The sequence below is a fragment of the Camelina sativa genome, chromosome 5 (assembly GCF_030686135.1).
Source record: "Camelina sativa cultivar CO46 ecotype springtype chromosome 5, ASM3068613v1".
NCBI lineage: Eukaryota > Viridiplantae > Streptophyta > Magnoliopsida > Brassicales > Brassicaceae > Camelina > Camelina sativa.
In genome coordinates this window covers 5,135,663-5,150,079 of record NC_141884.1, presented here as the reverse complement: position 1 = coordinate 5,150,079, position 14,417 = coordinate 5,135,663, and the positions used below count along the sequence as shown (strand labels likewise).

The 14,417-nt window shown below is 37.6% G+C and overlaps 5 protein-coding genes across 9 annotated transcripts; 3 read left to right on the top strand and 2 right to left on the bottom strand.

Annotated features, from left to right (window-relative positions):
* The first annotated feature begins 56 nt into the window (after positions 1 to 56).
* On the top strand, positions 57 to 1,234 carry LOC104788915 (uncharacterized). Its single transcript, XM_010514680.3, has 3 exons — positions 57 to 531; positions 624 to 689; positions 786 to 1,234. The coding sequence occupies exons 1-3, from the start codon at positions 157 to 159 to the stop codon at positions 984 to 986; spliced, it is 642 nt and encodes a 213-aa protein (XP_010512982.2). The 5' UTR covers positions 57 to 156; the 3' UTR covers positions 987 to 1,234.
* Positions 1,235 to 1,546: 312 nt separating this feature from the next.
* Positions 1,547 to 3,703, top strand: LOC104785604 (uncharacterized). The gene is made up of 10 exons (XM_010510859.3): positions 1,547 to 1,803; positions 1,881 to 2,006; positions 2,106 to 2,166; positions 2,260 to 2,392; positions 2,484 to 2,607; positions 2,706 to 2,762; positions 2,859 to 2,955; positions 3,031 to 3,241; positions 3,318 to 3,378; positions 3,470 to 3,703. Exons 1-10 carry the CDS (start codon positions 1,690 to 1,692, stop codon positions 3,533 to 3,535), a joined length of 1,050 nt encoding a protein of 349 aa, XP_010509161.1. The 5' UTR covers positions 1,547 to 1,689; the 3' UTR covers positions 3,536 to 3,703.
* A 98-nt stretch (positions 3,704 to 3,801) lies between these two features.
* Positions 3,802 to 7,005, bottom strand: LOC104785603 (ethanolamine-phosphate cytidylyltransferase). Its single transcript, XM_010510858.2, has 9 exons — positions 6,468 to 7,005; positions 6,140 to 6,375; positions 5,868 to 6,049; positions 5,207 to 5,278; positions 4,883 to 4,950; positions 4,509 to 4,629; positions 4,360 to 4,425; positions 4,142 to 4,264; positions 3,802 to 4,052 (listed from the first exon to the last, which is right to left on the bottom strand). The coding sequence occupies exons 1-9, from the start codon at positions 6,788 to 6,790 to the stop codon at positions 3,981 to 3,983; spliced, it is 1,263 nt and encodes a 420-aa protein (XP_010509160.1). The 5' UTR covers positions 6,791 to 7,005; the 3' UTR covers positions 3,802 to 3,980.
* Positions 7,006 to 7,116: 111 nt separating this feature from the next.
* On the bottom strand, positions 7,117 to 10,141 carry LOC104785602 (bifunctional protein FolD 1, mitochondrial). 3 transcript variants are annotated; one of them, XM_010510854.2, is made up of 7 exons: positions 9,766 to 10,141; positions 9,378 to 9,588; positions 8,965 to 9,281; positions 8,301 to 8,537; positions 8,028 to 8,195; positions 7,684 to 7,853; positions 7,117 to 7,567 (listed from the first exon to the last, which is right to left on the bottom strand). In XM_010510854.2, exons 2-6 carry the CDS (start codon positions 9,550 to 9,552, stop codon positions 7,689 to 7,691), a joined length of 1,062 nt encoding a protein of 353 aa, XP_010509156.1. In that variant the 5' UTR covers positions 9,553 to 9,588; positions 9,766 to 10,141; the 3' UTR covers positions 7,117 to 7,567; positions 7,684 to 7,688. The 3 variants fall into 3 exon arrangements, with proteins under 3 accessions (XP_010509156.1, XP_010509157.1, XP_010509158.1); XM_010510855.2 differs by having other exon boundaries at positions 7,117 to 7,408; positions 9,766 to 10,022; XM_010510856.2 differs by having other exon boundaries at positions 7,117 to 7,370; positions 9,766 to 10,022.
* Positions 10,045 to 14,371, top strand: LOC104785601 (putative galacturonosyltransferase 7). Of its 3 annotated transcripts, none has more exons than XM_087513145.1 (11): positions 10,133 to 10,483; positions 10,584 to 10,612; positions 10,700 to 10,741; positions 10,824 to 10,883; positions 11,629 to 11,695; positions 11,797 to 11,843; positions 11,930 to 12,231; positions 12,668 to 13,019; positions 13,120 to 13,626; positions 13,709 to 13,990; positions 14,102 to 14,371. In XM_087513145.1, exons 1-10 carry the CDS (start codon positions 10,318 to 10,320, stop codon positions 13,985 to 13,987), a joined length of 1,851 nt encoding a protein of 616 aa, XP_087369271.1. In that variant the 5' UTR covers positions 10,133 to 10,317; the 3' UTR covers positions 13,988 to 13,990; positions 14,102 to 14,371. The 3 variants fall into 3 exon arrangements, with proteins under 3 accessions (XP_010509155.1, XP_087369271.1, XP_087369270.1); XM_087513144.1 differs by having other exon boundaries at positions 13,706 to 13,990; XM_010510853.3 differs by having other exon boundaries at positions 10,045 to 10,483; positions 13,709 to 14,371.
* Positions 14,372 to 14,417: the final 46 nt, after the last annotated feature.

The following is a 14,417-nucleotide window of genomic DNA, read 5'->3' as shown; positions in this document are numbered from 1 at the left end:
TTGAACCGGAATCTTTAAACCGAGTCTATAAAGCCTTGAAGATTCCAAAGGCAAAAGGATTACGTGATTAATAATCTTTCATTCTCAAAACTTATTTTTTTTCGTGAAGGAAGAAGCAGAGCAAAAGAAGAGTAAACAAAGAAGAAGAAGAAGAAGATGATGATGATGATGATGAGGGAAGACAAAGTTATAGACCGTAACCATAATCTGAGCGTCAACGACATTGATCTCTCTCTCCTCCGTATCACTTCTCCACGACCTTACTACGACTACTCTCCTTCCCCATCCTTGTTGTTACCCGCCGATGAGATCACACCACCTCCGTTGAAACGCGCCTCCCCTGTTTCCGACGATTCTGATCAGTCCAAACGAAGAAAACTCTCCCCTCAAGAAGAACCAATCTTTATCACTTCTCCTCTTCTCTTCACTTCCCCGGAGAACAACCAATCTTCTTCCTCTGTTCATGACCCGAATCTCACAAGCCCTGTTTCGGAGAAGCAAGATACGACGCCGTCTGCTTCTGATACAGAGGTTTGTTGTATAGTTAAGCATTCTTTGTTTCTCTCATTCTGGTTTTAACTAATGCTAAATCAAGAATCTTGAATCGGGTTTTGGTTAAACAGACGATGAATAAGGTTAACCATTGCGTAGAGGAGATGAATCGTGGAGAGACTAACTATGCTTATGAGGTTTGATGTTTATTCTTTAATCATTCTGCTTTTTTAGTCTTTAAGATTACTCAATTACTGTTTTTGATAAGTTTACTGTGAAATATCATTCATTAGTCGCATAAGGAACAAGAAGAAGTGGAAGAAGAGTCGCATAAGGACCAAGAAGAAGTGGAAGAAGAAGAAGAAGAAGAATGCGGAGGAGGGATGAGGATAGAGAGATCAGGAGATGGGTTTGTAATTAGATTGAAGTGTAACTGCAGACAAGCTTTTAGGGTTCTTTTCTCAGATCATCACCTCTACTTCAAGCCTCTCTAAGCTTCTTCACATGCACTTTTTGTGTGGTGTGATTGATGATTTAGTATCTGCTTCTTCTCATTTGTTGCATAGTTTTTACTTCTTTTCTTTCTTTTTTTGGTTGGAGACTTTTGTTAATAGTGTTGAGGTTTACAATCTGTGCAGTGAAATGTTCAATGTAATGCTTTTAAGTAAGAAGAGCAATAAACTCGTTTTTTGTTGTATAAAAGTTATGCAAAATGGTCACAAATCTTTTAGAGTCAAATAAACCGAAACTTTCCAACTTTGCTTATTATAGATATAGAGCTAATTTTTGTTTGTCATAAATTGCCTTTTACCATTTAACAACAGAACAGAGTACTCATCTAAATATGAAGTGAAAGTCAACGAAAACATTGACCTTTCAATAACATACATACATGGAGAGAACTCTCTATTTCAAACAAAGGTGGGAGCTTTGACATAATCAACACTATCACATCACTGGCAAACAAACTTTAGTAACAGACCCTAAAAGCTTTTGGCAAGAGAAATTTTTGATAAGCCTATTAAATATTTGATTGATTTAAATCTCTCTGACCAAGCAAAATGGTGTTTGTATAAGCTTAAGAATTAAAGAATGGGCTAAAAGTGTAAATGCATCAAATTGTAAAAGAATTAAAGAATGGGATAAAAGTGTAAATGCATTTTATAAAAGTACTGATCTCACTGACACTGTTGCTTGATGCTCATTATCAACTGCTGCACGCGCTTTCACGCGCCGTCGTCAATTCGTATCTCTGTCGTCCGTCGCCGTACTCACTCGCTAACACATTCATTTTGTTACTTCGGCCACGAGGTCAGTCTCTCTTTCACTCTAAAATTGAGAAATCTCAGACGCTGTCCGTATAAAGTTTTCTCCTTTTCTCTTCTCAGAATAACTCTTTGGCCAAGAGTCCAATGGAACAGTCTAATCTATCTGCCAACACTGTGATGGATCATCCTCGAGCCATCACCGATAAAATAGCCCTAATTCGTGACGCGGATCCTTCCAAATTTCAGGTCTTTCCCCACTCTATCTCCGAATCTATGTCCAAGTTTTCTTTTTGTTCTCAAAGATTAAAACTTTGTGTCGTTTTGGTCTCTGCCAATTTTTGTAAGGTCATTGCAGACTTCGATGCGACATTAACGAGATACCGAGTCAATGGACTTCGAGGCCAGAGTATGTTCATCATACACACATTTGATCAATTGTAATCTTCTCTCTTCTCACTAACCAAATTCAAGTAAAGCTGAAACCTTTATATATATATAGCCAGTCATGGCCTCTTGCAGCAAGGAAATGCGTATTACGATGCTAAGAGGCAAGCATTGTATGATCACTATCATCCTCTGGAGATTTCTCCTGTGATTCCTGTTGATGAGAAAACCAAACTCATGGAAGAATGGTATGTATACTCTTCTTCTTATCAATCACAATTGCGTTTGATACTCTAATTGGGGGGTTTATCTGAGAAACTTGTTGTTGTTTGTGATGAGGTGGAGTAAAACTCATGAGCTTCTCATTGAGGGAGGTTTAACATATGAGGCAATCAAGAAATCTGTTGCGGATTCCTCCATAGCTTTTAGAGAAGGTGTGACTGAGCTTTTTGAATTTTTGGAGGTAACAAGGATGGATTCATGTTGGAATTATACTTCAGTGGTGAATGAAACAACTATAATTGTCTAACTCGACCTTTTATTATTTGCAATCTGATTCAGAAAAAGGAGATCCCAGTTCTGATTTTTTCAGCTGGACTTGCTGATGTCATTGAAGAGGTGACTCTAAGGAGTATTAGCTAATAAGAGTTACTCTCCCACTTTTGGTGCCTCTATAATGAATGTGGTTTTGTTACATTCTCACTTTCTTACTAGGTTTTGAGGCAGAACCTTCATAGAACTTTCAAGAATGTGAAGATTGTATCGAACAGGATGGTGTTCAATGATGATGGACAGCTTGTGTCTTTCAAAGGTATATTTGGTTTGTGTTTTATCATTCATGTAAGCGCATTTATAAACTAGTCTCTTTTAACCTTTTACAATACAGGAAAGCTGATTCACGTGCTAAACAAAAACGAACACGCTTTAGACATGGCTGCTCCACTTCATGATCGACTTGGTGTTGACACTGCCGAGGAAGATGAAGAAAATGCAAACATGAAAAAACGAACCAATGTTTTGCTTATGGGAGATCATTTGGGGGATTTAAGGATGTCTGATGGATTGAATTATGATACTCGAATATCAATTGGATTTCTGTGAGCTTTTTTGTTTTCTTCTGTTTTGCTTCTTCTCTGTTTTGGTCTTCTCTAATTATTCCTTATCTCTCTCCAGGAACGATAACATTGAGAAGAGTCTTGAGAGCTACCGTGAGGCCTTCGATCTTGTTTATCTTGTAAGTAAACACATAAGCAATTTTGTAGATTATCTTAATCACCTGAAAATTCGCTAATCAATGTTTTATGTCTTGTGTGGGTCTAACAAAGAATGATGCACCTATGTGGGGAGCTCTGGAGCTTGTTTCTCAGTTGTTCTCAACAGAAGCGAGTTAGCTTACATTGCCTTTGAGGAGTTAGTTTTAAGTGCATGATTCTTTCTTTCTGTTGATGAAAAACAACATTATTGAAGTTGAATTCATGTGTCTGGCTTTAAGATTATGTAGAGAGACCAGTATTGAGAGAGAGAGTTAATCTAATGATTAAAAGAATATGCTTAACGTATGGTAACATATACAATCTAAATTATTTGCTGCAACAAGCGAAACAGAGAGTAAAGATAAAATGAAAGATCAAAACAGTGAAGAGTATAAAAGAAGCAATTGGTACTAAAACCATAAGTGCCCTCTTTATGTAAAGTGTAATCTAGAGAACAAAACGTAATATGTAGAGTTGGAGTCTCATCCAAAAAAAAACATCCTACTATGTAGTCATTACACAGATATAAGATGTGCAAGAAACCGAACATGGACTTAAAAAGCCAAGCATATATTTCATTCTATCAGTCCCCGACCACAAATGACTTCTGCTCGTAGTACTTTTTCTCACTAGCTTCCTTCTTCGCATTACGTTTCTAAAGAAATACAAAACGAATTTGAGTGAGACATTGTTCAAGTGAATCAATAATAAGACCAAGAAGAATAAGCAAAGAAAGAAACTTGCCTGATATGCTTCATGGTTTGCTACAATCCTCCTGATTATAGTGGAAGTTGTGATATCAAGAGGGCTTTCTAGAATTTCGAATATGCCCATGCTTATTGGTACAGCATACGGATTATCTTCCTCCTGTCAAAATAATCAACCACATTCTCAGAAAACACACGTCTTTGTATTTAAACTATTTTTATATACATCAACTCGCATCCACATCTTGCTTTTACCTTTCGAAAATCATCGCTCTCGGCTACTGTCCCATGAACAACCAACGAAATGTCAAATGTCGTTATCTGCAATATCCAAATCATTGTCAACAACAGCGTTTCCTGAAAGCCATTTGGGTATTATTTGGAAAAGTGCATAGACAGCTTACCGTATCTCTAGACACTTCCCATGGAGCACCAATGATCACCTCATCTACATAGCGGCATGCCAGAACACTTAAACTCCTTTCATGGAGATTCATGATTGGGCGGTGCGTTCCTCTTTTAGCACTGCACAGCAACGTATAACAAGCACAATTTGGTCAGACGATGTTAAGCAGAGATGCAATTATGCACATCAAAACTTCTCAAGTATTAGAGTAGATACCAGAATGAGGACAAAATTCTTTTTTCCTAAAACTAACATCATCAGTTCATTTGATCAATCCCCATAACACTTTCCAGGACATGAAAACAGAACAAGATAATGAAATAAAAACTGAGACAATCAATTGAGCAGACTGCCAAAATTGAGCTTATAAACCTGACAGTCTGGTCATTATGTATTCCAACAAGAAGGAAGTCTCCAAGCTCTCGAGCACGCCTGAGAATCTGAACAAATTGAGTAAATCAAGAACAAGAATTAACATTGGCAGAATAAAATTGGACGTATTAAAACTAGAATCTAACTTAGGCTAGTGCATTTGTTTCTTCATGAAGAAGATTTGGAGCTGGAATATATTGTGACGACTATTGTGAAAATGGCTGTCCATGATCAAAGCTTATAGTTCATAACCAGAAATAAAACTTCCAATCCTCATATATAAGCTTAACAGTATGTTGTATGCACCAAACTAACTTAAAATACCTCAACATGGCCAGCATGGAATAGATCAAAAGCACCATCTATGTAAATTATGCGTGCATCAGGTCCTGGCCCCTGCCATCATAAGCATATAAATTTGAGATACAATATGAGAAGGAAAATGAAAAAAGAAGTAAATGACAGAATTAAGGGAAAGGTGAATCTATTAAGGAAAACAAGCTTAAGATACATCTAGCGGGTATGACTTGAAACAGGCCATAAAATGAGATGTGAAGCAATCTCTGTTGAAACTTAGAGAAAAATATAGATAAGCACATAAAAGTATCCAATGATTGGTTAAAATACTCATAGAAAGTGTGAACCAGTTAACTTGATAATTAGTTACTGGAGGTAAGAACCAAAAGTGAACCAGAGAGTGTTCCCATGATGATGAGGAAAACTACTGATGCAGCTGTTAGAGCCCGTTCTCTATGTTAATCAAAACAACTAAAATAACAGTAAGCTCTGAGCCACTTGCATAGCTATTAAAAATCAAGGGTCATGTACTTGTTCAACCTACTAGATCATAAACCAACAGATATTACAGCCGTATGTATACAAACCTTCAAAGATCAATGCTATGTGCCTGAGTAAAATAACTGGTAGAAACACAAGTATACAATACATAAAGCTTGAGGACAGGACACTCTTAAAACTTGCATACCTTGCCATTGGAGAACTGAACAATTCTTCGGGAAGTAGGAAGAAAGTGTGAGACACGAGTACCAGAAGAACCTCCATCATCAAACTTGGGGCTATTATGGCCATGACTAAATTGCCTTTGCAGAGAAGAACGACTATGAGTGTCACTAACGGTTCTTTCTCTTACACAAAGAAGCATACGACCTGATTGCAAAATCTAAAATGTTAGAAACATGATGTGATTTCAAGGATGAGCAAAATTGAAATGGGAAGGGACGAAGTATGAGAGATTACCAACGATATCAGTGCTAGAAACACCTTCAGTACGCTTAATCTGTTTGTAACGACCAGCCTTCTTAGCAAGTGCATAAGCATCAGATCCATCAGGAAGAACACAAGGATCATCACCATGGATGATGTAATCGATCTGATACTCATCGAACAATTTCTTCATAAATTCTTCCGTAATAGCATAAGGAGCATCAGATATAACTTCATCCACCCACTTCACAGCCTTCACCATCGTCATTCTAAAAACCATATCGCAAAATCAAAAATCAAAATTAAACAAAAAAAACACAAATCCGAATTACAAGAAACAATTTGTGAAATCTCTCGAGACCTCTCGTGAAGAGGCGTAACAGGAGGTCCTTTGTTAGCAATGATTTCTTCGTCGGAAACAACACCGACGACCAATTGGTCACCGAGAGCACGAGCTTGTCGAAGCGCGTTGCAGTGGCCGTAGTGCATCATGTCGAAGCAACCGTCCATGTAGACGCGAACAGGCTTTCGTTTTCTCAAAATGCGCCATGGAGAAGACAAACCTAAACCTAATCCTAACGGAAGCTCGCCTTTAAGGAATAGATGGAGGAAAGAAGCTCCGACGGCGAACGCAGCTCCTCCGACTATACAACTTCCGACGATCTTCTCTTTCTCCCAAACCATTTTTTGCTTACAAACAGAGAATTTTTCAAACTCTCTCTCAGATCTTTTTTTTTTTTTTTTTTTGTTGGTTTCCTTCACATTTCCCAGACGTCTCAGATCTCTCTCTCTCTCTCAGACGTTCTCTCCTCTATAGAACTAGAGACTCGGAATCAGCATCCTATTTTTCCCCTTTTCTTTTTTGTTTTATTTTTTTCACTATTTTCCAAAAACATCTTAAACCGAATCGAAATTGAGTGATTGTGTTCGGTTTGTGTTGGTTTAGATATTTAATTTCATAGAAACTATACATTATGTTTTGGTTTTGATTTAATTCATCACAACAGGAATCATAAACCAAACTTAATTAGAGTGAATTACAAATAATTTTGATTATGGTTTTCGAGTTTTACAAAAAAAAAAAACTGATAAAACCAGAAAAAACAGAATCTTAACCGAACTAATAAAGCAAACAATGTGAAGGTGAAAGCCGTGTAGATAGATAGATATTGAAGGGAAGCACATCTTTCGTGATCCTTCATGTGACACCTCTTGTTTGAGTCATCTCATCTCCTTCATACGCAACTTTTCTCTCCTACCACAGCTGCTTTTAGTAGGACCAACATTATTCCAATGATTCAACTACCATTAACATTCATAACTAAATTGGTTTCATCTTCTTGTAAAAGCCAATGAAACAGTAACAACATTGCATTAACACAAATTTCTGAACGGTTGTTTTGTTGAACTTGATGCTAAAGATGTTGATGAGTTAGGATCAACCATGGCATCAACTGCGGTCTATATAAGAAAGCAACATAATAGTTCAAATTAAAAGAGATTGTGATCAACTCCAACAAACATGGAATCTTCTATCTAATATTCTCAAAAAATTTATAGTAATAGACAGGAGATACCATAATCAGAGGAATATCCGCTTAGCAGCATCCAAAGTATTGCATAGTAGCATGGCGATCGTCATGGGTCCGACTCCTCCAGGTACGGGAGTGATAGCCGAGGCTACACCTAACGCTTCCTCGTAACATACATCCCCAACAAGACGGTAACCAAACTCACAGCTACTATCCTGCAATATTATTACACATCATCCTCCAATGTCTAAACAGCAACAATATAAGAATCCAAAGGCCAAACATTTGTTCTCTTCATTTAGCTCTAAAATCATTCAGTTTCAAGTTTTTTGTACCAGTGGGAAATTAATATAAGACTTTTTGATAAATTAAGGAATACTGGGAGATACCTCAACCGGACATGTTCCAACATCAATGACAACTGCTCCAGGCTTAAGCCAACTTCCACGAACTAAATTAGGTATACCTGCAGCTGCTATCACAATATCCGCCTTCCTAGTAATGTGCTCTGGATCCTTTGTAAACGCATGTACCGTGCTTACTGTCGCGTCATGCCTCTACCCAAGAATTTCATGAAAGACATCAAATGCATAGCTAATCAAAAAACGAAAAATGCTAAAACATAAGAACTCACTTGCACTATAATGAAAAACTAATAATACCTGCAATAATAAAGACATCGGTAGTCCAACGATGTTGCTTCTTCCAATCACAACAGCATTTTTGCCTGCTATTTCAACGCCTGCTCTTATCAACAACTCCACACAGCCTTTAGGAGTGCAAGATACAAACAGTGGTTCCCTCCCTCTCATTGCAAGATTCCCCATGTTTAATGGATGAAACCCATCAACGTCTTTCTCCAATCTCACCATATTCAAGATTTTTGATTCATCAAGATGCTGTACAAGATATCTTCCATTACTTGATGGTACTCATGAGAAAGAATAAAAAAGAAAGAAAAACACCAAAATGCAAGAACACTCTCCTGAAAAAAGATCTATACAAGTAAGATGATTCAGATGCTCTGTCGCATAATCTAATTAGATGCTTTACCTACCAATAATAAAGGAAACCGTATAGGGGAAAAATGTCATGTAGAGAGTACATGATCTATGAGACAGGCTATAACAAGCGAGCTTAATGGATTTGAATATGTATATATATGAATTGAGCAAATCTACAGAACAAAGTATGAAAAAACAAAGTACACATAGCTACTTGAACTCCTACCATGGAACTGACCTTTGACATTATCAACACTAAACATCCCCATCACTATGTCATGATTCATATTACACACACAAACAAAAAAAATGAGAAACATACTTGGGGCAAAGGAAGCTGCACAAGAACTCCATGAATAGACGTGTCTTCATTAAATTCTTTCAAGACACTAATAATATGTCCTTCACTACAATCCTCTGGCAATTCAGCCAGAACAGATTTAATGCCAGTTTCTTCACAAGCTTTCATCTTGTTGCGAACATAAGTTTGCGAGTCTCTTTGTTGGCCAACCAAAACAACAGCAAGACCAGGGACTTTTCCAACAGCCATTTTCATCTTCCCAACTTCACTAATAATCTTTGTTCTGATTTCCTCGGCTATAACTTTACCATCTATTACCACAGTCTTCTGCTCAGTCTCTGTATAAATGCATGTACACACACATAAAAATCACAACTTCAGAAGTCAACTCATACAATTAGAGAACTTTCTTGAAATACAACAAACAATATTACCGAAAGAAGCAAGAGGTGGAGGATCAGAGTAAGGAATCCAATTTTCAGGCAAATCAAGGGAGACAAGTGGAGGAGAGACTAAGATGGAGCTTAGGTAATGAACTTCCCTTGTTGTCAAACGAATAGCCTTACTACTATGCGCCGAGGCCAAAGCTTTCCTCGCCATCAATAACATGCTCGAAACTAAATGAAACAGTCACTACTAATTCACCTAAAACACACACAAAAAAAAAATCATTGAAAGATTCCAAACTCAGTCAAGAGAACGTTAAACAGATCAGCCTAAGCTAAAATAAAAAAACCACAATTTTGATCCTTTTTAGCTCATTCCCTTCGCTAACAAAAACGAAATCGGAAAACATGAAAATACGGTGGAGGAGAGATTCACCAGTGTAAATAAGCGTCGTCAATGGCGTTGAAACGTCTCGCTAGGCATTCCGGAGTTTAGGATGCAACGAGAGTGACAATATAAAAACGATGACTAAAATTAATTAATTAAAATAAAATAAATTAACCACCGTGTGAGAAAGACACGTGTTATGATCTGGAGATAGATCTTGCAAGTGGGTTAAATAATCAAACGGTAGAGACAATGTCACACGTGTGGAAAAAGAGTTTTTTTTGTGTGTGTGTGTGTAATCGTGTATGTGTGTGTGTCTCTCTCTCTATTGCTCGTCCCAGTAGCAAAAAAAAGCAAAGGGAGAAAAAGAGAGACGATGCGATCGGGCAAAGTGCAGAAACACTGATTATAGTTCTTCTGCATTCTGCAAAACACAGATACACACGAAAGAGAGAGAATTTATTACTTGTGAGTGTGATTGTGAGTGTATCGAGAACAGAGACATAGATACAGAGAGATCTCTTTACCAACCTTTTTTTGGGGATCCAATGCGTTCGTAATTTGAGAAAGGCATTTAATTCAATTCTAAATCTGGGGGATATGAAAGGCGGAGGCGGTGGAGGAGGAGTTGGTGGTGGTGGTGGCGGAGGAGGAGGAAAACGACGGTGGAAAGTTCTGGTTATTGGAGTTTTGGTACTTGTGATTCTCTCTATGCTTGTTCCTCTTGCTTTCTTGCTCGGTCTTCACAATGGCTTTCACTCTCCTGGTATGTTTCTCTCTCTCACAACTCTCTTTGCTTGCTTGTGTTTTTTATTTTGCTCGATCTCTGTTTCCAGATCTAATCTCATCTCTCTTTTCACTTTTAGGATTTGTCACTGTTCAACCGGCTTCTTCTGTAAGCATTATTCTTATTTCTTTTATTCGTGTGTGTGTGAGTATTTGATTTTTATTGTTCTGAATCTTACCATTCTTTTGGAATCAGTTTGAGAGCTTTACCAGAATCAATGCTACCAAACATACTCAGGTATTCTACTTTGATTGATTCGATTACCGAATCTTCTCTCTTTTTTTGGCTGCTTCTCATCTTTTCTAACTTGCTTTTGCAGAGAGATGTATCCGAACGGGTCGATGAGGTTCTTCAAAAAATCAATCCAGTGCTTCCAAAGGTTGGTCCTTCTATTTTTGAGTTTTTTCACACTTGTTTTCAGTGTGGATTTATGTACTATGTGGATGTAGATTACTTGTTTTTGACACAAAGTTTAGATCTTTACCTGTACCCGTTAAGATTTAATAAGCCTTTATGATGGTTGGAAGTCATTCATTATCTTTAACACACTGCTCTCAAATTGACACAGACATTTCAGATCTGGTCTATTCGTATTTAATTTTCCAACTATTGAAGGATGTTTCTGTCATAAATGTGTGGCATTAGTGTTTCTCATTCTTCTCTTTTCAGTGATGTTAAAAATTTATAGGCTTTGTAGTTTGATTGCAGATAACATAGCTATCTGATCAACCTGATTTAGCAAAAAACACATGTTTGTCACAGTACTTCTGCTAGATGTCAATGCTAACTAATAGGAAAAAAAATTTAGATGCCTGTTTTTGATTATGGATAGCTATGCAAGATGCCTCATAATTAACCAACTTTTCTGTCCCAACAAACAAACTAGAGATCAAGTGGTTGTAGTTACTCGGTTGTTTTTATGTGTCATGTTGCTTAAGGGGTAGAAAATTTAGATGCTGAATGATGTTTTTTTATTTGACTGTCTCTTGAGCTTTAGAAAGTTGAAATGCTTTCATAAATTATTGTCACGTATCTCAACTTTTCTTGGGCGACGTAAAGAATTGGTTCCTTGTGTGGGAATGGTTAAACTACTTGTAACAAAGTTTACTTGTTTCCCATGCTAGAAAAGCGACATGAACGTGGGTTCCAGGGATATGAATAGGACAAGCGGCAGTGTATCTAAAAAAAGAGGTTTGTTTTACAAGTGTTACTTCCTTGAAATTCCTCTCTCATTATTATATTAAATGTTTCTGATTTGCAACTTTACGTCTGGTTCCTCGATTAATATGCAGGATTACCAGTGTCCCCAACTGTTGTTGCCAACCCAAGCCCTGCAAATGTACAAATGGATTAAGTGCTTCCGTAGTAGTATATCTCTCGCCAATCGTCTGAAGCTAACCCTATTCTGCTTTATTCTGTGAACAGAAAACAAAAACTGAAGCCACATATAAAGGTGTTCAGCGGACAATAGCGAGTGCTGATGAAAGTTGGAGAACTTGTGAAATGAAATATGGGAGCTACTGCCTCTGGAGGGAGGAAAATAAGGAACCGATGAAAGATGCTAAGGTGAAGCAAATGAAGGACCAGCTATTTGTTGCTAGGGCATACTATCCAAGTATTGCTAAAATGCCTTCTCAAGACAAGTTGACTCGGGATATGAAACAGAATATTCAAGAGTTTGAGCGTATTCTTATTGTAAGTTCACAAGATGCTGACCTTCCACCACAGTAAGTTCTCTATCATTTTGTGCTTAATCATGTTTGTACTGAAAGTTAGTTCCTTACTGGAAAAGATTTTGGTTGGAGTCTGGTAACTTGAATTTCTTCTAGTTTTCCGTTAGCTTGTCTAGATATCCTGTTTTCTAGTGTTTTACTTGCTTTCGGTCTTTCAGATGGTTTGTGTTATAGAAAATATTTATTGTAGCATTCTCTCCTCACCTATTCAGTGAGGAGCGCACCCAGAAATACTTCAATTTTGAAGCATCATCTGTCCCAGTATCTTAAACCAACATAAAATTTAATGAACTAATGTACTAGATGATAGGAGGGATGCCATATGTATGTTGTTTGTCCTCTATCTATCAGGAGAAGCATTTATGTGTAGAATCCTCTGCTATTTTCCTTTGATTGTACTTATTGGGTATTTCTTTCCGCTGTTGTGCAGGGTTGAGAAAAAGTTGCAGAAGATGGAAGCTGTAATTGCAAAGGCAAAGTCATTTCCAGTCGACTGTAACAATGTTGACAAGAAATTGAGACAGATCCTTGATTTGACAGAGGATGAAACTAGTTTCCACATGAAACAGAGCGTGTTCCTCTACCAGCTTGCAGTACATACAATGCCTAAGAGTCTTCATTGCTTGTCAATGAGACTAACTGTGGAACATTTCAAGTCAGCTTCACTAGAGGATCCTATTAGTGAGAGATTTTCAGATCCCTCATTGCTTCACTTTGTTATCATCTCCGATAATATACTTGCGTCGTCTGTTGTGATCAACTCAACGGTTTTACACGCAAGGGTATGTACTAAATCAGTTTTCATTACTTAGTATTTTTTTACTTTTTCTTGCAGTCATAAAACTCTGAATTCTAATTCTTGGTTGGTTATTGATGTTTCAGGACAGTAAAAACTTAGTTTTCCATGTACTGACAGACGAGCAGAATTACTTTGCAATGAAACAATGGTTTGTTAGGAATCCCTGCAAACAATCAACTATTCAAGTATTGAACATTGAAAAACTCGAGCTGGATGATTCTGAGATGAAATTGTCTTTGCCTGCGGAGTTTCGTGTTTCCCAACAGAATAGAACACACTATTTATCCCTTTTCTCTCAATCTCACTATCTGCTTCCCAAATTATTTGACAAATTGGAGAAGGTTGTGATTCTGGATGATGACGTTGTAGTCCAGCGAGATTTGTCTCCCCTTTGGGACCTTGATATGGAAGGGAAAGTGAATGGCGCTGTGAAGTCGTGCACTGTGAGATTGGGTCAGCTAAAGAGTCTCAAGAGAAGAGGAAGTTTTGATACCAATGCTTGCCTCTGGATGTCTGGTTTGAATGTTGTTGATCTTGCTAGATGGAGGGAATTAGGTGTTTCAGAAACCTACCAGAAATTTTACAAAGAGGTCAGTGTTCTGAAAAAAATTAACTTTTTAAGAGATAATTGAGTGATTCTGTGCGATGACTTACTTTTTTCATTTGCAGCAGATGAGTGGTGGAGATGAGTCGAGTGAAGCAATAGCATTGCAGGCAAGCTTGCTTACATTTCAAGACCAAGTTTATGCTCTAGACGACAAATGGGCACTATCAGGTCTTGGTTATGACCACTACGTCAATGCCCAAGCCATAAAAAACGCTGGCGTATTGCACTATAACGGGAACATGAAGCCGTGGCTTGAGGTGGGAATCCCAAAGTACAAAAACTATTGGAGAAAGCATCTGAATCGGGAAGATCGGTTCTTGAGTGAATGTAACGTGAATCCTTGATGAGTAAGTAGTTTACACACGGCCAATGCTTTAGAAGCAAGGTCACACGCAAAGAAAAGATTTTAGAGTGCAACATCTCATATTTTTGGGTCAATAAACCCGAAGGCATTGCAGGAGAAATGCTGAAGGGGAAAGAGCAAGCAGAAGCAAATACCAAATTGATTTTAAGAGACGTGATGACGGTGATTCGAAAAGCTTTGATATGATTAAAAAAAAAAGAGAGAGCATGTGAAGAACTTTGATATGTTGTATATGATTTTTTGCTAAGAGATGTGCCATTCTATTCTTTTCCTCTGCGTTATTTTCCAATTTGTCATTGTAGTTTCTGTTTTATTCTTTACTTTTTGTGACGTACCAGAATAGAAGGCGATAAGAGTTTTTATCTATACTTCTCTCACTGAACCAGTTTACAGAGTACGTTCTCTCAGGG

Bases quoted from the DNA above. Each gene is read 5' to 3' on its own strand.
- LOC104785603 (XM_010510858.2), bottom strand. From the start codon at position 6,790: ATGGTTTGGGAGAAAGAGAAGATCGTCGGAAGTTGTATAGTCGGAGGA. The intron at 6,050-6,139 runs GTAATCTCTCAT...TTTTGCAATCAG, and splicing joins TTCTAGCACTGATATCGTTG to GTCGTATGCTTCTTTGTGTA. The intron at 5,279-5,867 runs GTATGCAAGTTT...TTATGATGGCAG, and splicing joins TTCAGTTCTCCAATGGCAAG to GGGCCAGGACCTGATGCACG.
- LOC104788915 (XM_010514680.3), top strand. From the start codon at position 157: ATGATGATGATGATGATGAGGGAAGACAAAGTTATAGACCGTAACCAT. The intron at 532-623 runs GTTTGTTGTATA...TTGGTTAAACAG, and splicing joins CGTCTGCTTCTGATACAGAG to ACGATGAATAAGGTTAACCA. The intron at 690-785 runs GTTTGATGTTTA...ATCATTCATTAG, and splicing joins AGACTAACTATGCTTATGAG to TCGCATAAGGAACAAGAAGA.
- LOC104785604 (XM_010510859.3), top strand. From the start codon at position 1,690: ATGCTCATTATCAACTGCTGCACGCGCTTTCACGCGCCGTCGTCAATT. The intron at 1,804-1,880 runs GTCAGTCTCTCT...TTCTCTTCTCAG, and splicing joins TTTGTTACTTCGGCCACGAG to AATAACTCTTTGGCCAAGAG. The intron at 3,242-3,317 runs GTGAGCTTTTTT...ATCTCTCTCCAG, and splicing joins CGAATATCAATTGGATTTCT to GAACGATAACATTGAGAAGA.
- LOC104785602 (XM_010510854.2), bottom strand. From the start codon at position 9,552: ATGTTATTGATGGCGAGGAAAGCTTTGGCCTCGGCGCATAGTAGTAAG. The intron at 9,282-9,377 runs GTAATATTGTTT...GCATTTATACAG, and splicing joins TCCACCTCTTGCTTCTTTCG to AGACTGAGCAGAAGACTGTG. The intron at 7,854-8,027 runs GTATCTCCCAGT...ATAATATTGCAG, and splicing joins TTGGAACATGTCCGGTTGAG to GATAGTAGCTGTGAGTTTGG.
- LOC104785601 (XM_087513144.1), top strand. From the start codon at position 10,318: ATGAAAGGCGGAGGCGGTGGAGGAGGAGTTGGTGGTGGTGGTGGCGGA. The intron at 13,020-13,119 runs GTATGTACTAAA...TTGATGTTTCAG, and splicing joins CAACGGTTTTACACGCAAGG to GACAGTAAAAACTTAGTTTT. The intron at 13,627-13,705 runs GTCAGTGTTCTG...TTTCATTTGCAG, and splicing joins ACCAGAAATTTTACAAAGAG to CAGATGAGTGGTGGAGATGA.